The sequence below is a fragment of the Chiloscyllium punctatum genome, chromosome 2, assembly GCF_047496795.1.
Source record: "Chiloscyllium punctatum isolate Juve2018m chromosome 2, sChiPun1.3, whole genome shotgun sequence".
In the NCBI taxonomy this organism is placed as follows: domain Eukaryota; kingdom Metazoa; phylum Chordata; class Chondrichthyes; order Orectolobiformes; family Hemiscylliidae; genus Chiloscyllium; species Chiloscyllium punctatum.
The window spans coordinates 652126-670758 of NC_092740.1; the positions used below are offsets into that span (position 1 = coordinate 652126).

Genomic DNA, 18633 nt, shown 5'->3' on the forward strand with positions numbered 1-18633 from the left:
GTTATTTTAGATGAGATAGAGGGGGAGGTAAAAGAGGTGGAGGAATTGCATTACACATCAGGAAAAATGTCACAGCTGTGCTCAAAGGACATACTGGAGGGCTCAGCCACTAAGACAATTTGGGCAGACCTCAACATAAGATAGGTGTAATTGCTGTGATACGATTATACTAAAGGCCCGCCAAATAACCTCGAGATGCTGACGAACAAATATAGGCAGATTATGGAAAGATGTAATAACAGAATTGTCATAGTGGATGACTAACTTCCCCAATATTGACTGGGACCCTCTTAGAGCAGGAGGCTCAGATGGGGCAGAATTTGTTTAATGCATCCATCCAAGAGGGTTTCTTGAAATAATGTGAATAATCCAACAATAGGATGGGCCATACTGGACCTCGTATTGGCTAACATGTCTGGTCGAGTGACAGACCTTTCAGTGCAGAAGTATTTTGTAAACACAGTGATCACAACTCCTAAAGTCTTAAGCTAGCTATGAGTAATGATAATTCAGGACCTTGCAGGAAGGTACTGAATTGGGGGAGAGCAAATTATGTCAATTTTAGACACGAGCTAGGGAGTGTTACTTGGAGAAGTGTTATCAGGCGAGTCCACATTTGACATCGGGGTGCTATTTAAAGACCAGCTGTTGGGAGTTCAAGGCAGGCATGTTCCAGTAAGGAGAAGGACAAGGATGGCAAAGTAAGGGACCACTGGATAAGAAGGGATGTTGTGAATTTAATCAAAAGGGAAAAAGCAGCAAATAAGGTTTCAGAAGCTAAAAATCAGACAGCTCGTAAGGAATCTTAAAGAAAGCAGGGAAGAACACAAGCAGGGCATTAGGGTAGCAAGGAGGGGCCATTAAATGGCCTTGGAAAGTAGGGTTAAAGAGAATCCAAGAAATTCTATACATATTCTAAAAACAAGAGGACAACCACAGAACACGTAGAAGCACTCAAGAATAGAGGTGGGAATGTGTGCACGGAGGCAGAGGATGTGGGCGACATCCTAAATGGAGTACCTTGTCGATAGTCACCCAGGAGAAGGATATGCTCTGTGGAGCATGCTAATATGCCACAACATTCTGAGATCTAGAAAGAAGTAACGTTGGGTCTTGAATAGCATTAAGTCCCCAAGGCCAAATGGGATCGACCCCAGGTTATTGAGAGGGGCAAGAAAGGAGATTGTTGGGGCCTTGACCAAGATCTTTGTATCCTTGCTAGCCACTGGAACAGTCCTGAAGGACTGACAAGTAGCTAATGCTGCTCCTTGTTCAAAGGAAATAGGGATAATCCAGGAAACTATAGACTGGGGAGTCTCCCATCGGTGTTTGGGAAGCGATTGAAAAGAATTCTTATGGATAGGATTTACGCTCTTTTGCAAAAGCATGGCCTAATTAGGGACAGTCAGTACATCTTTGTGCATGGCAGGTCACCTCTTACTAACTTGATTGAATTTTAATATGCCTCAGCATTTGCATGCACCATTGACCTCAGAAACCAAGATACAATCCCATGCAACTGTGTTATTAGGGCTCATGGAAACAGCTGAAGTGATCTGGTCAGTTACATCTCTTCACTCCCCTCACCCTCTGTTTGACTTATCCTTTAACTGTACCCGTTTGTCTATCTTTGTGCAAGTGGCAACTAGAATAAAAGTCAACTTAATTTAAATTATACATTGATGAGATTACCTCTGTTTAATTTTACTCTGCTAAAGATACTATATTATTTAATTCTTTTGCTTAAGCTATAAAACTTAATGGTCGGTATCAGCTGTTTAGGAACCACTGGGGATCAATTTTGAGGGTGTTTGAATGTTTTAATTTTAGTGTTGAGAATACAGGACTGGGAGGCAGTTAAGATTTGGCCCTCTCAGCATTGTAGCATTATGGAATTATTTTCTGCTAAGGGCTTGTCGAGACTTGGTCACGGGATGGGAGCATCACCAGTTGGAATACATAGCTTGCTTATCCTGAATAATCTTATCTGTCTAATTGAACCACTACATTCCAGGCAGTGCAGATACATTCACAGTATGTTAAAGACTGAAGTTTCCAGATTTTAATCCAGAGAGTAAAGGAATGGTGTGATATTATTCTAAATCAAAACGTTGTGTTGCTTGGAGGTTGTGACTCCCATGGATCTACAATCTTTATCCTTCTAGGTAGTAGAGGCCATTGGTTTGGGAAGTGCAGTGAAGAGAACATGGTTAATTGCTGCAGTGCCTCTTGTAAATGATATATAGCACTGGCTTTGTGCAGTGTTGAACGGAACACATGTTGAAAATAAGGTGTCAATAAAGTTGACTCCTTTGTATTAGACATTGTTAAGGTGCTTCAGTACTGCTTAATTTGCAGTCACTCAGGCAAGTGGCAGGCAATCCATCAGACTACGGGGGTTTACTTTGCAGATAGTGGACAAGCATTGGGGAGCCAAGAAATGAGAGTTACTTGCTGCAAGATTCTCCGCTTCAGTGGCCACAGTATTAACATGACTGAACCAGTTCAACCCGATCAATGGTAACCTCCAGGAGGCTAATAAGGAAATGCAAGGGAACATCAGAGGAGACAAGGGAGATGATCACTGAACTGTTAACCCAGAGACCTAAGTAATGCGAGACTCAGATTTGAATCGTGTCAAGGAGAATGGTGCAATCTCAATTCAAGAAAAATCTGGAATTAGAGTTTAATGATGACCATGAATCCACTGTCAGATAAAAACTATCTCGCTCTCTCATGCCATCTTTACCTGGTCTGGTCTCCAGGCCCACAGCAACATGGTAGACTCTGAACTGCCCAAAGGGCAGTTAAGGATGGCCAATAAATGCCTCAGCCCGTGAATGAATAAACAAAACAAAGATTTTTGATGGAGGTGGAAGGCAAGTGGTGAGCATGTTTCAAAGATTCTGCAGAGGGATATAACAGATTAAGCAAGTGGGCAAAATCTTGACAGATGAATATAATGTGGAGAAATGTTATTTCCCATGTATGAGGCAGCAACACAGCAGAACATTTCTAGTTCGCCCTTAAAAATTAAGGAGTTACAACAGAAATTAAAATGCAGAAAAACAAATAAACAATCCCTGGATTATTAGCTAATGCATGCAGGAATTAACTTAGGGACAAACAGATCAGAAAATTAATCATGTGCCTAAAAGAACAGCAAGGAAAAAGAAGTTTCAATTCATGGAGCACTAGCATCAGGGAAACATGAATTCCATTTATAGCTAGGACCAGTGTCTTGACCAATGGTAAAACTACGACAAAGGACAGGACTTTAAACTAACAATAATGGTGTTTTAGAAAATAAAGTCACTCCAGGAAATATGCAAATGAATGAAATTAGACATTAATTATTTGAATGCATAAAGTGGCAAAAATAGAAGTAAATGATTTCGATCAACTTTAGAGGACGGTGATACAAAGCTATTTGTGTGAATGGAGGAAAGTGCTCCATGGTGTACTCGTCTTTACCACCTCTGGCAGCCCATTCCAGATACTCAACACCCTCTGTAGGAAACAAATCTTCTGCATTCCACCTGTCTCACCTTAAACCTAAATCGTCTAGTTTTAGGCTGTGTGAGTGTATGAGAGAAGGTCTGTGCGGGTGTGAGAGCATGCGCATGTAGGAGTGTCTGCAGTATAGTGTCACACTACAGGTGATCCCATTGCACTATACACAGACAAACAAACACTCCTACACACACACGCAGACCCTCTCTCCTACACTCTCACACACTCCCACACACAGACTTATAACCCTTTACATACACATACATTCATAACCCCCCCAAACACACACACTCACATACACATTGAAGTTTGTGGGGTGAATTTGTACTTGCAGAATTACATTTTATCTTGCTCAAAAACTATGAATCCATGGAAGATTCTGTAAATCCATTTTTTAAGATTAGAATCAGTCTGACCATTGTGGCACAGATAGCCTCACAGCGAAACTCACATCTTCATTACATTATCTGGGCTGGCATGACACCAATTAATAAAGTTCACTTGAGAATGTACTTTTTTTTTAAAATAAAAAAGTCTTGCGATTTACGTATGAAAGAACTGAAACCAACATGGTAATTCTAAAAGATGAAAGACTTAAACAATCCAGGTCTTTCTCAACACATAACTTCAGTTACATCACACTGCAAACTTTTGCTATAAATTCTGTGTCTTAGTCTTATTCTCCACAACCACCTGACGAAGCAGCAGCACTCTAAAAGCTAAGTGCTTTTAAATAAACCTGTTGGACTAGAGCCTGGTGTTATGCGATTTTTAACTTTGTACACCCCAATCCAACACAGACGTCTCTAAATCATGATAGAAAAAGAAACTGCTCTCCCCTTGATGGGGAGGGAGATCAATGACCAGGAGCATCAATTTAAGTTAAAGGGCAGATGGTTTAGAGAACATAAGAAAAATAATTAGGTGACTGCTTTTGACTGGTGCAGGCATGATGGACCAAAGGAGCTTCTGTCTTGTAGATCTCTAATGCTCTTTAGGGCCGGGTGTTACTCCAACCAATGGAGTTCCTGCCTCCCCCAGTTCCTATTGGCTACAGAGGCCACTTAAAACCACACTGTCAAATATGGCTTTGATGTCAAGGGTATGCTCCCCTCACCTCGGAATTCAGCTTGTCAGCGTAATTCCTTGCACTCTCAGGATTACTTAGCAAACACTCAATTTTGGAACCACATCAAATATTGGACATTGTTTCAAATTTTACAAGTATGGGCTGATGGAAATGCTCAGTATCTTATCTACTCTTATTTGTTCATGCAGATGGTGATTTACAGAGGTAAAATGTTAGCAACTATTATTAAAGTAGTTAGAGCATGTAAATGGATAAGTTCAATGCATAAGACAGTCAACGTGATTTGTGAAATGAAAAACTGTTTGACTGATCTACTGGAGCTCTATTTTGAGGAAGTAAATCATTCTGTGAATAATGGGGAACCAGTGGATATACTGTCCTTAGGTTTCCAGAAGACAAGATAATATAAAAGGTTATTGCAGAAGACAAAAGTTCATGGTTTGAACAGCAATTCTAGGAGGCAGCTTCACAATCTTCTCAAGGACAACTAGGGATGGGCAATAAATGCTGGTTCAAATAACAAAGTTCACATCTGCTGAATAAAAAAATAGCTTGGCTAGCTAACAGCAGTCTTTAGCTGGTTTACTGGTTGTAATGAGCAGTGTGCCACAGGAAGTGGTGCTGGGATGTAGAGGTGTTTACAATTTACATGAATAACCTGGTTGAAGGAACAGATAGCATGGTTGCCAAATATGCTAATAACACAGTAAGCTGTGAAGAGGACACAAAGACACTACCAAAGGATTATAGATAGATAAAGTGAATGGCAAAAACGTGACAAATTAGAAGATCGTAAATAATAAATTATGGCAGAGACACTAAAAAAATCCATTATCGAAATGGAGAGAGATCTGAGCTCAGTTCAGGGGGATCTGGATGCCCGATTCCAAGAATTGAAATAGGATAAAAGTGTAGGTACAGAAAGTTAATTAGGAAAGCTAACAATGTCATTTATTGAGCAGGAAATTGAATATAAAAATAAGGAGGTTATGTGTGACTTATGCAGGGCATTGATGACAGCTCATCTGGAGCACAGTTTACAGCATTGATAAGATCATAAGACATAGGAGTGGAAGTAAGGCCATTCAGCCCATCGAGTCCACTCCGCCATTCAATCATGGCTGCTGGGCACTTCAACTCCACTTACCCGCATTCTCCCCGTAGCCCTTAATTCCCCGAGACAACAAGAATCTATCAATCTCTGCCTTGAAGACATTTAGCGTCCCGGCCTCCATTGCACTCTGCAGCAATGAATTCCACAGGCTCACCACACTCTGGCTGAAGAAACGTCTCCACATTTGTTCTGAATTTACCCCCTCTAATTCTAAGGCTGTGTCCACGGGTCCTAGTCTCCTCACCTAACGGAAACAATTTCCTAGCGTCCACCCTTTCCAAGCCACGTATTATCTTGTACGTCTCTATTAAGTCTCCCCTTAATCTTCTAAACTCCAATGAATACAATCGCAGGATCCTCAGCCGTTCCTCATATGTTAGACCTACCATCCCAGGGATCATCCGTGTGAATCTCTGCTGGACACGTTCCAGTGCCAGTATGTCGTTCCTGAGGTGTGGGGACCAAAACTGGACACAGTACTCCAAATGGGGCCTAACCAGAGGCCCCATTTGGATCATCTGATCATCTTAGATAACGTAACTGCACTGGAAGCAGTTGAGAGCAAGCTTACCAGACTAAGACCTGGAATGAGTGGGTTCTCCTACAAAAAAAGGTTGGACAGGCTGGGTTCGAATCCATTGGAATTTAGAAGAACGAGACACAAAATGATTGTACCACACAGCTGTAGAGGGGTTTTTGGATATCGTTTGTATGGATTTTAGTAAGTCATTTGATAAAGTCCCACATGGCAGATTGGTACAAACACTAAAATCACATGGGATTCGGGGTGGGCTGGCTAGATGGACATAAAACTAGCTTGGTCAGAGAAGAGTGTTTTTTCAGAATGGAGACCAGCAATTAGCAATGTCCCACTAGTAGTATATATAAATTACCTGGAGGGAACCGTGGATGGTCTGATTAGTAAATTTGCAGATAAGACAGATTGCTGGAGTTGCTGATAGTGCCACCGACTGTGAAAGGATACAACAGGATATAGATAGATTGGTGACTTGGGCATAGAAATGGCAGAAAAAAGGGAAGTACAGCACAGGAACAAGCATTGTGCCCTGCAAGTCAAAATGTGAAGTGATGCATTTTGGAGGATCAAATTTAGGTATAAATTATACTGTAAATGGCAGAACCCTTAGGAACATTAGGAAAGGTTAAATAAGCTTGGACTATTCTCTCTGGAGAGGAGGAGGAAGAGAGGAGACCTGATCGAGATATACAAGATAATGAGTGGAATAAGATACAGTCAATAGCTCGTGACTTTTCCCCAGGGCAGGATTGGCTGGTACGAGTCATAATTTGAAGATATTAGGAGGAAGGTATAAAGGAGAAGTCAGAGGTAGGTTCTCTACTCAGAGTTGTGAACGTATGGAATGCGTTGCCAGCTGTGGTGGTGAAAGCAGAGTCATTTAGGGACATTTAAGCAACTGCTGGACATGCACATGGATAGCAGTGAGTTGAGGGGTGCGTAGGTTATTATATTTTACATTAGGATAAATCCTCGGCACAACATCGTGGGCCAAAGGGCCTGTTCTGTGCTGTACTTTTCTAGGTTCTATGAACATACAGACAGATCTGGGTTAGCAAACCATGTTGCAGCTATATAAAACCTTTGCTTGGCCACATTTGGAATATTGCGTACAGTTTCGGTTGCCACACTACCAGAAGGATGTGGAAGCTTTGGAGTGTGCAGAGAAGGTTCATCAGGATGTTGCTGGTCTTGAAGGCATTGGCGATGAGGAAAGGTTAAAAAGATGAGGATTGTTTTCACTTTAAAGATGGCAGCTGAGAGGAGACCTAATAAAGAGGTCTACAAGATTATGAGATGTATAGACAGGGTGAATAGTCAGAGGCCTTTACCCAGAGTTGAAGTTTCAATTACAAGGGGGCACAGATTCAAAGGGAGAGGCGGAAAGTTTGAGAGAGATGTGCGAGGGAAGGTTTTCACAGTGTGGCAGGAGCCTGGAATGCACTGCCAGAAGCAGGCATGCTTATGATATTTAAGAGGCATCTGGATGGTTACATGAATAGAGGGAGAAGAGGGATACAGATCGAATAAGGGCAAAAGGTTTGTTTTTTTAGTTTAGTTAGTGCATGATGACTGGCACAGACTTGCAGGGCAAAATGCCTGTTCCTGTGTTGTACTTCCCTTTTTTCTTTGTTCTTTTGTTTCTATTTTAAGGCAAACCAAGACTAGGAGTCACTGCTTAAAAATCAAGGGCAACCAACTTAAAGAGGTGACACGTAAAGAGGTGAGGGAAAATGTTTTCTCTTGGAAGGCCAGTAGTTTTTCGAACCATGCTTCAACCCACCTTTTCAGGAAGATTGTCCTTGAATATTTTTAAAGTAGAGGTAGATTCTAAGTGAAGGGGGTGCAAGATTAGTCAAGGTAAGCCAGGATGCATATTTCAGGTTATACTCCAGTCAGCCATAATCGCACAATTCTGGAAAAGACTTGAAGAAACAAATACCTACTATTGCTGCTTGAGCATACTCAAGCTTCACTAACTACGCCAGAATTTATTTGCTATCCTTAATTAATCTTGAAAAGGTGCTGACCCCGAGGTGCCTTCTTAAACTGCACCAGTCTTTGGTGTGCAGGGAGATCCATACTGCTTCAGGAAGGGAATTCCAGGATTTTGACCCCGCTCCATTGCGGGAATAGTGATAGATTTTCAAACTTAAGGTGGTAAGTGGCTTTGAGGGGAATGTGCAGGTGGTGGTGCCCCTGTGCAACTGTTACACTGTTCTTCTGGACAGTAGCTGTTGCAGATTTTAAAAATGCCGCCAAAGGACCTGGGTGAATTACTGCTATGTATCATTTAGATGGTGTGCCGATGCCAGTGTTTGACTGCTGTGGGCAAAATCAGAAGTCACATGACATCAGGTTATAGTCCACCAGGTTTATATGAAATCTCAAGCTTTGGGAGTGTTGCTCCTTCATCAGGTGGAAGTGGGTCATTTGACAAAGAAGCAATGCTCTGAAAGCCTGAGATTCCAAATAAACCTGCTGGACTATAACCTGGTGTCATGTGAATTCTGACTTGATTAAGATGATTCTGCATGTCGGTGGTAAAGCGAGTGAAGTTGATGGTTGGTCTGCCAATCAAGCAGGCTGAATTGTCCTGGCTAGTGTGTTATGAAGCACCACCCATCCAGGCAATTGCAGATCACTCAGACACATTCCTGACCTGTGCCTTGTAGATGATGCATAGACTACAGAGAGTCAGGAGGCAAATTGCTTGCTGCAGTATTCCTAGCTTCTGACCTGCTCTTGTAGCCACACATTTTACATGGATGGTGCAGCCCAAATTTTCAGAGGAGGGAATTCAGTGTTGGTAATGTAACAAATGCCAAAGAGTCAATGTTTAGATTCTCTTGCCAAGAATGGTCATGGCTTGGTAAGAGTGGTGCAAAGGTTATTTGCCATTCATTAACCAAAATCTAGATGCCATCCCAGTCTGACTGCATCTTGACACAAAGTTTCAATGTCTAAGGGAGTCACGAATGGTACTGAACATCCGAGAACATCCTCATTTCTAATTTCATAAGGAAGGGAAGGAAATGAAACAGCTGAAGATGGTTGGGCCTAGGTTACTACTCTGGGGATCTCTTACAGAGATACCCTGGGGTTGAGCTGATCGAAAAATCTAAGGGATATCCAATAGGTTCTGAGAGTCCACCCAACAGATTTGGCATTCAGATTATTACTCTGAGTGATGGCAAAAATCACTGTGGCTTAACGGCAGCATTTGGTCAGTGGCTTTACACCACAATACATGGTCCTTTAGTACAACCTGCACTCTGCAGACCTTGTAAGATTAATGCACATATACACAAATTAAGTGGACTGTTTCTTGCTTACTCAGTACACAGCAAGTTCTGAACTGCTGGGTAGCCATGCGACCACGCAGCTCAGAAGGAACCTTCTTCTTGGGCTCAGTGCAATGGTTTCATTCAACTTTGAAAATAAATGTAACAGATGGAAATCAATTGCTCAGTTAACAACAAGACTATCTCATGCAAAATAAGTTTTATCAACATGATGCTGCAAACATAGAATATAGAGCAGAACACAGGCCCTTCGGCCCTCTATGTTGCACCGACATGTGAACTAATCTAAGCCCATCACCCTGCACCATCCCATCAGCCATATGCTTATCCAAGAACTGTTTAATGCCCCTAATGTGGCTGAGTTAACCACATTGGCACGCAGGGCATTCCACACCGTTACCAGTCTTAGTGAAGAACCTGCCTCTGACCTCGGTCTTAAACCTATCACTCCTCAGTTTGCAGCTATGCCCCTTCATACAAGATGTAATCATCACAGGAAAAAGACTTTCACTGTCTACACGATCTAATCCTTTGATCATCTTGTAATGTCTCTATTAAACCCCCTCTTAGCCACCTTCTTTCCGATGAGAATAGAGCCAAATCCCTCAGCCTGTCCTCATAAGACGTTCCCTCCAGACCAGGCAACATCCTAGCAAATCTCCTCTGCACCTTTTTCAATGCTTCTACATCCTTCCAATAATGGGGCAACCAAAACTGTACACAATACTCCAAGTAAGGCTGCACTAGCGTTTTGTACAGTTGCAGCATGAAATCACGGCTCTGGAACTCAATCCCTCTACCAATAAAAACTAACACACTGTATGCTTTCTTAACAGCACTATCAACCTGGGTGGCAACTTTCAGGAATCTATATACATGGACACCAAGATCCCTCTGCACATCCACACTACCAAGAATTTTTTCATTGACCCAGTATTCTGCCTTCCTGTTATTCTTTCCAAAGGAAATCACTTCATATTTATCTGTATTGAACTCCATTTGCCACCTTTAAGCCCACATCTCCCTGCAACTTCCAACATTCTTCCACACTGTCCACCACTCCTCCAAATTCAGTAGCATCTGCAAACTTACTAACCCATCCACCTATGCCTGCGTCCAAGGCATTTATAAAAATGACAATCAGCAGTGGTCCCAAATCAGAACCTTGTGGCACACCACTAGTAACCGGACTCCAGGCTGAATATTTTCCATCAACCATCACTCACTGCCTTCTTAGAGAAAGCCAGTTTCTAATCCAGACTGCTAAATCACCTTCAATCCCATGCCTCTGCATTTTCTCCAGTAGCCTACCACGAAGAACCTTAAAAAAAGTTTTACTGAATGAAGTCCATGCACACCACGTCAACTGCCCTACCCTCATTCACATGCTTGGTCACCTTCTCAAAAAACTCAATTGAGGCTTGAGAGACACGACCTGCCCTTGTCAAATCCATGTTGACTATTTCCAATCAAATTGTTGCTTGCTAGATGATTATAAATCCTATCTCTAATAATCCTTTCCAAAACTTTTCCTACAACAGATGGAAGGCTCACTGGTCTATAAATTATCTGGGTCATCTCTACTGCCCTGCTTGAACAAGGACATAACAGTTGCAATCCTCCAGTCCTCTGGTACTAAACCTATAGACAATGACAACTCAAAGGTCAAGGCCAAAGGCTTGGCCATCTCCTTCCTAGCTTCCCAGAGAATTCTCGGAAAAATCCCATCCGGCCCCGGGGACTTATCTACTTTCGCACTTTTACACCTACTTTCACATGTTCAACAAAGAGTGCCTTTCTTGTTACAGTTTCGTCTTTGTGAATATTAATGTCAAATAAAATCTCAAATTCTTGAGATAACATTGTAATAAGTTTGTAAATTTAAGTCATTAAATAAGTTGCTTCCATATATTAATAAATTATAATACACTAATTAAATCTAAATATATTTAAAAGCAAGCTTTACCCTAGATTGTGATCACTTAATAATGGAACAAAAATCATAACAAATTAGACTCCACAATCAATAGAATTAGAACAGCATAGCACAAGATCAAGACCTTGTCTATACTGACCACGATGCCATTCTAAAAGTAAACCCATCTTCCTGCACATGGTCTGCATCCCTCTATTCCTTGCATGTTTGCGTGACCAAATGCTTCACAGATCCTTGAAGGTGTCAATACAAGTAGATAGGGTGGTGAAGGTATACAAGTCTTCATTAGCCAAGGCATAAAACATAGGACAGTGAAAATCTTGTTCCAACTTTATAAAGCATTGGTTAAGGTCACAGTTGGAATATTTTGCCAAGCTATTGAAAGGGTGGGATTGCAGTGGAGAGGGTGCAGAAGAGATTCACCAGAATGGGATGAAAAGTTTCAGTTATGAGAAACTAGATAGGCCGAGTTTGCTTTCCTTCGAGAGGAAAGGAGATTAGTGTTTATGAGTAATTTATGAGACACAGACAGGATAGATAGTTGAGAATCTTTTCCTTATGACAGTGTCTGAAACCAAATGGCAAGTTTAAAGTGAGGAGTAAATAGTTTAGAGGAGATCAGTGGGAACATTTTTTCACCCAGAGGGTGGTAGAAATATAGAATGTGCTGTCTCGGAGGGTGGTTGGAGGCAGGTACCCTTGCAACACTTAAGTGACATTTAGATGAGGACTGTACCAGATTACTATTGGCTATAGACCACAGGACGCTATCTCAGAGTGAAGAGTTGACCCTTTAGAAAATGAGGAGAAATTTCTTCAGATAAGAGGGTGGAGAATCTGTGGAACTTAATGTCTCAGAAGGATGTAGAGGCCAAGTCACAGTGTTTTAAGATAAAGAGATTTAGAGGGGAACAAAGAGGAGAAGGCAAGAGTGTGAACTTGAGAAATTATGATTGAATGGGGGGGGAGAAGACTCGATGGGCCAAGTGCTGATGAATCTAGTTTGGTGCTTATTGTTGGCATAGATATAGTGGGCCATACGGCCTGCTTCTATGCTATATGAAGCAAAGAGGCATTGAGCAGTTTAGTCCAATACTCTCAGGAGTTTAGAAAAATGAGGGGCGATCTAATTGACATAAGAGATCCTGAAGGGGACTTAAAAAGATGACAGAGAGGACTGAGATTCAATTCCAGCCTCTGACTGCCTGTGTGGAGTTTGCATGTTCTGCATGGGTTTCCTCTGGGTGCTCCAGTTTCCTTCCACAGTTGAAAGCTGTGCAGGTTAGGTGGACTGGTAATGCTAAATTGAATGTAGTGTCCAGGGATGTGCAGGTTAGAGGGACCAGCCATACACAATGAAGGGTTGCAGAGGAGTCGACATGAGGTTGCGTTTGGGTGGGATGCTCTTTGGAAGTTCAATGTGGTCTTGGGCTAAATGGCCTCTTTCTGCAGTGAGAGATTCTATGAATGGCTTAAATCTACTCCTGTATCTTATCGTCAAAATAACTTGCAACCAATAAAGTGTTTTGATTGATTCTCATGTCTTCAAGTTCTTCAATTACATTTCTGCTTCGCAATCAAGTTCAAGACCCATTACACTACACACAGTATCCAGGATAGGTTCAGAAATATGCAACTTTAAGCATACCTTTTGGAGTTCCATCACTGCTCGCAGGCGAGCACACTGCTTGCGGCGACCTTAAAGGGAAGGAAGCAGCATTTCTCAATGAAGAATCACCATCCTACAATAAGAAATAAAATAAATTAGCTTAAAACATCTATACCACATAACCAGAAAAATTTACTGTATGGTGAACAGACAGGTTGTAGCCAAAAACAAGACTCCAGGATGGTATGTTGCCTCCAGGGTAACAGGATCAATGATATAAGAGTCAGAGTCATATCTCTCAAAAAATATAGGTACATATTATTCTGAAGCAAAAGGATGAATAGCCAATAGTTGTGGTATACATAGGAACCAATAATATTGGCAACAAAAGAAATTAGGTTCTGGGCAGAACCAGAAAGGTCATCCTGGAGGTTTATTTCAAGTCCGTCAGGAAAGCTTTCAAATAAAGTGGCAGAGGTAGACTTACATTACAAAGAACAAAAAGTTAAAAAATCACAACATCAGGTTATAGTCCAACAGGTTTAATTGGAAGCACACCAGTTTTCGGAGCACCGCTCCTTCATCAGGTGATAGTGGAGGACACAATTCTAAGGCACAGAATTTATAGCAAAACTTTACATTGTGATGTAAATGAAATTATACATTGAATAATACCTTGATTGTCTGTTGAGTCTTTCATCTGTTCGAATACCATGATAGTTTCACTTCTTTCATATGTAAATCACAAAACCCTTTTTATGAAAAGTTACATTCTCAGGTGAGCTGTAACAATGTTAGCTAGACAATATGTTGAAGGTGTTAGCCCCCTGCGTTCTCTGTCTATGCCATGTTATCTAGATTGATTCTAATCTAGAAAGAGAGACAACGGAGTTTTACATGAATTCATGCAGTTTTTGAGCAAATTACAATGTAACTCTGCAAGTACAAATTCATCCCACAAAATATGTGTGTGCATGTGGGTCTTTGTCTGTTTGTGTGTGTGTGTGTGTGTCTGTCTGTGTTGGGGGTTGAGAGTGAGAGAGTGTGCGCGCGCGTGCGCATGCATGTGAGTGTGCGCGCGCGTGTGCGTGTATATATAGAGTGGTCGAGGTCTGAGAGGATGCCTGTGTGTGTGTGTGTGTGTATGTAGAGGAGTGTGTGCACGTAGGAGTGCATGTGCACGCGCGTATATAGGAGAGTGTCTGTGTGTGTCTATAGTGCAATGGTGGTCACCTCTAATATGACATGAACCCAAGGTCCCGGTTGAGACCCGACCTATGGGTACCGAACTTAGCTATCACCCTCTGCTCAGTCACTTTTCGCTGCTGCCTGTCCCGAAGTCCGCCTTGGAGGATGGTCACCCGAAGGTCAGAGGTCGAATGTCCTGGACCACTGAAGTGTTCCCCAACTGGGAGGGAAAACTCTTGTCTGTTGATTGTTGTGCGGTGCCCATTTACTTCAGTGAACACTTCAGTGGTCCAGGACATTTGACCTTGGACCTTCGGGTGATCATCCTCCAAGGCGGACTCCGGGATAGGCAGCAGCGAAAAGTGGCCAAGCAGAGGCTGATAGCTAAGTTCGGTACCCATAGGGAGGGCCTCAACTGGAACCTTGGGTTCATGTCACATTGCAGGTGACCACCATTGCACTTCACACACACACACCTTCCCATACTCACACAGGCATCCTCTCAGAGACTTAGACCACTCTGCACTCATGCACACACATATACCACTCTTTCACACAGACACGCACAATCCCCCACCCCAGACACACGCACTCACTCCCACAATCACATGCACCCCCTCACAGACTTAAGACACTCTACACTCACTACACACACACACACTCTCACTCTCAATCCCCAACCCAGACAGACACACACAAATAGACAAAGACCCACATGCATACATATATTTTGTGGGGTGAATTTGTACTTGCAGAGTTACATTGTACTTTACTCAAAAACTGCATGAATTCATGTAAAACTGTTATCTCACTTTTTAAGATTAGAATCAATCTAGACATCATGGCATAGACAGAACACAGGGGGCTAAACACCTTCAACATATTGTCTAGTTAACATTCATTGTTACAGCTCATCTGAGAATGCAACTTTTTATTTTGAAAAGGGTTTTGTGATTTACAGACGAAAGAAGTGAAACTATCATGGTATTCGAACAGATGAAAGACTCAACAGACAATCAAGGTATTTTTCAATGTATAATTTCATTTACATCACAATGTAAAGTTTTGCTATAAATTCTGTGCCTTAGAAAGGTGTCCTCCACTATCACCTGATGAAGGAGCGGTGCTCCGGAAGCTAGTGTGCTTCCAATTAAACCTGTTGGACTATAACCTGGTGTTTTGTGATTTTTAACTTTGTACACCCCAGTCCAACACCGGCATCTCCAAATCATGATTACAAGGAACATGCAGCAGTACAGCTCAGGAACGTGCCCTGCAGCCCAATATGTCTGTACTGACTATGATGCCATTCTAATCTAATCCAATCTGCCTGCACATGATCGGCACCCCTCTATTTAAGTGCCTCTTAAACATTTCTATCACATCTGCTTCTACCACTTCACCTGGCAGCACATTCCTGGCACCTACCAGCCTTTGCATAAAATACTTTCCTCACACATCTGCTTTAAACCTATGCCCCTTAGTATTTGGCATTTCCACCCTGGGACAAAGACTGCAAGCATCCACCCTATCCTATTATGTACTTCTATCAGGTCTTCCCTCAACCTCTATCACTATCATAAGTGATCCAACTTTTGTCAACCTCTCCTTACAGGGACTACACTAATCCAGACAGTATCCTGGTAAACCACTTCCGCACTCTCTCCTAAGTTTCCACACCCTTCCTATACTATAGCGACCAAAACTGCATACAATATTCTGAATGTGGCCTAAGTTTCATCCAACTGCAACATTACTTAGGAAAGCATGCCGTGCTTCTTTACCACCTTACCCATCGGTATTGTTACTTGCAGGGAGATATGGACGATTACCCCAAGATCTCTCTTTATATCAATGATCCTGCTCCAAATATATCACCTCACACTTGTCCAGATTAAACTTCACTTGCCATTTCTCTACCCAACTTTCTAACCGATCAATACCCTGCTGCATTCTTTGATAACCTTCCTCACTATCCACAATTCCAACTTTCATGCCATCTGTAAACTTACTAAATCAGACTACCTCCATTTTCATCCAAATCATTTATACATATTACAAACAAAGAGGTCCCAGCGTTAATCATTGCAGAACACCACTGGTCACAGACTTCCAGTCAGAAAAACATCCATCCCCATTTACACACTGTCTTCTATGACCAAACCACATTTATATCAAACTTACAAACTCACCATCTTCTGAACCAGCCTACCATGAGGGGCCTGGTCAAGTGCCTTAGTAAAGTCCATTGTGCTACCCTCAACCATCTTTGCTACATCCTCAAAAAACTCAAATCAAATTTGAGACTAGAATTTGAGACTAGACTGACAACCGGAAGCGACAGATTCAAACCACTACAAATGCCGGAGGAAAGATCACAGAAGCGCTTCACAGGAGGCTCCCAAGCACTGAGGATGTCACCTAGACAGGGGACAAAATGTCTGCAACACAAATTCCCAGCTTGGCAAACAGAACCACAACAGTAAGTTAGATCGCATGGAATCGAGGGTTGAGCTGCCAAATTGGATACAAAATTGACTTGATGGTAGGAAGCAGAGGGTAATAGTAGAAGGATGCTTGTCAGACTGGAGGCCTGTGACTAGTGGAGTGCCTCAGACGTTGGTGCTGGGCCCATTGCTGTTTGTTATCTAATTAAATTATTTGTATGAGAATGCACAAGGCATGATTAGTAAGTTTGCAGATGACACTAAAATAGGCTGTATTGTAGACAGTGAGGAAGGTTATCAGAAATTGCAGCAGGATCTTGATCAGCTGGGGAATTGGGCCAAAAAGTGACAAATGGAGTTTAGTATAGAAAAACGTGAGGTAAGTGTTTCATGGTGAATGATAGGGCCTTAAGGAGTGCAGAGGGACCTTGAAGTTCAGGTGCATGGTTCTCTTAAAATGGCATCACAGCTAGACCAGGCAGTGAAGAAGGCTTTAGACACACTGGCCTTCATCAGTCAGGGCACTGAGTATAGACGTTAGGAGGTTATGTTGAAGTTGCACAGGACATTGGTGAGGCCACACTTGGGTTACTGTGTTCAGTTTTGGTCACCTTGCTATAAGGAAGGATGTTATGAAACAGGAGAGACTGCAGAAGAAATTTAAAAGGATGTCAGGGCTCAAGGTACTGGGATATAGGGCGAGGTTGGACAAACTAAGACAATTTCTTTAGAGCGTTGGATACAGTGGTGATCTTACAGAAGTATATAAAATTGAGAGGGGTATAGATAGGGTGAACGCACTGACTTTTTCGCAGGGGTGGGGAATCGAGGACTAGAGCATTACTTTCAGGTTAGAGGGGAAATAAAAAGAAACCTACAGGGCAACCTTTTTTTTTTAAAAAAGAGAGGGTAGTACACATATGGAATGAGCAGCCAGCGGAAGTTGTTGAGGCAGTTACATTAACAACATTTAAAAAGTATTGGACAAATACATGGATAGGAAAGGTTTAGAAGGATATAGGCCAAGTGCAGGGAAATGGTGTTAGCATAGGTGGATATTTTGGTCAGCATGGACCAGTTTGGGCCAAAAGGTTGGTCTCTATGCTGTAGGACTCTGACTGTATGAATAGCCCCAACCAGGAAGCCCTGGCTGACATATAAACAGGAGTGTCAGAGAGTCCACTCAGTTTGATCGGAGGGAGCTGGGTCAGTATCATAGACACTCTACATGCAAACGAAGGGTGACTCGGTGACAGGATACCAGTTTCTGGAGTTACTTCAGTGGCAAAGAGAGAAAAGCACGCGCCTGAAGAAACCAGCTCACAACAGTAGTCTGAGTTGCAGTAAGCTTTTCTGACATCATGCCATTATTTGGGAAGCTTGACTCCTTTGATCCAGATTGGGCCCATTACATGAAAAGAATGCATAGTAATGCCTTAACAGAGGGAGCCTGGAGTTCAAGTGCATGGTTCTCTGAAAGTGGAGGCACAGGTAGACAGGCCAGTGAAGAAGGCTTTTGACACAGTGGCCTTCAGCAGTCAGGGCATGGAATACAGAAGTTATGTTGCAGTTGTACAGGACATTGTTGAGGACGTACCTGGGGTACTGTGTTCAGCTTTGGTCACCTTGCTGTAGGAAGGATGTTAAACTGGAAAGAGAGTGCAGAAAGAATTTACAAGGATGCTGCCTGGACTCAAAAGACTGAGTTATAGGGAGAGGTTGGACAAGCTACTACATTTTTCTTTAGAGCTTAGGAGACTGAGAGGGAGGGGCCTTAGAGAGGTGTATACGGTCATGAGAAGCATGGATAGGGTGAATGTACAGTCTTTTTCCCAGGGGTGGGGAATCAAGGACTAGAGGGTATCACTTTAAGATTAGAGGATGGTGTGCATT

At 42.3% G+C, this 18633-nt stretch overlaps 1 protein-coding gene across 6 annotated transcripts in view; it reads right to left on the reverse strand.

Annotated features, from left to right (window-relative positions):
• Nucleotides 1-18633, reverse strand: part of LOC140493806 (nipped-B-like protein) — a 523989-nt gene that overhangs the window by 351897 nt on the left and 153459 nt on the right. For all 6 annotated transcript variants that reach the window (XM_072592747.1, XM_072592718.1, XM_072592708.1 and 3 more), the window contains one exon: nucleotides 13145-13238. In XM_072592747.1, coding sequence (XP_072448848.1) covers nucleotides 13145-13238 — 94 coding nt within the window. The remainder of the gene's footprint in view (nucleotides 1-13144; nucleotides 13239-18633) is intronic.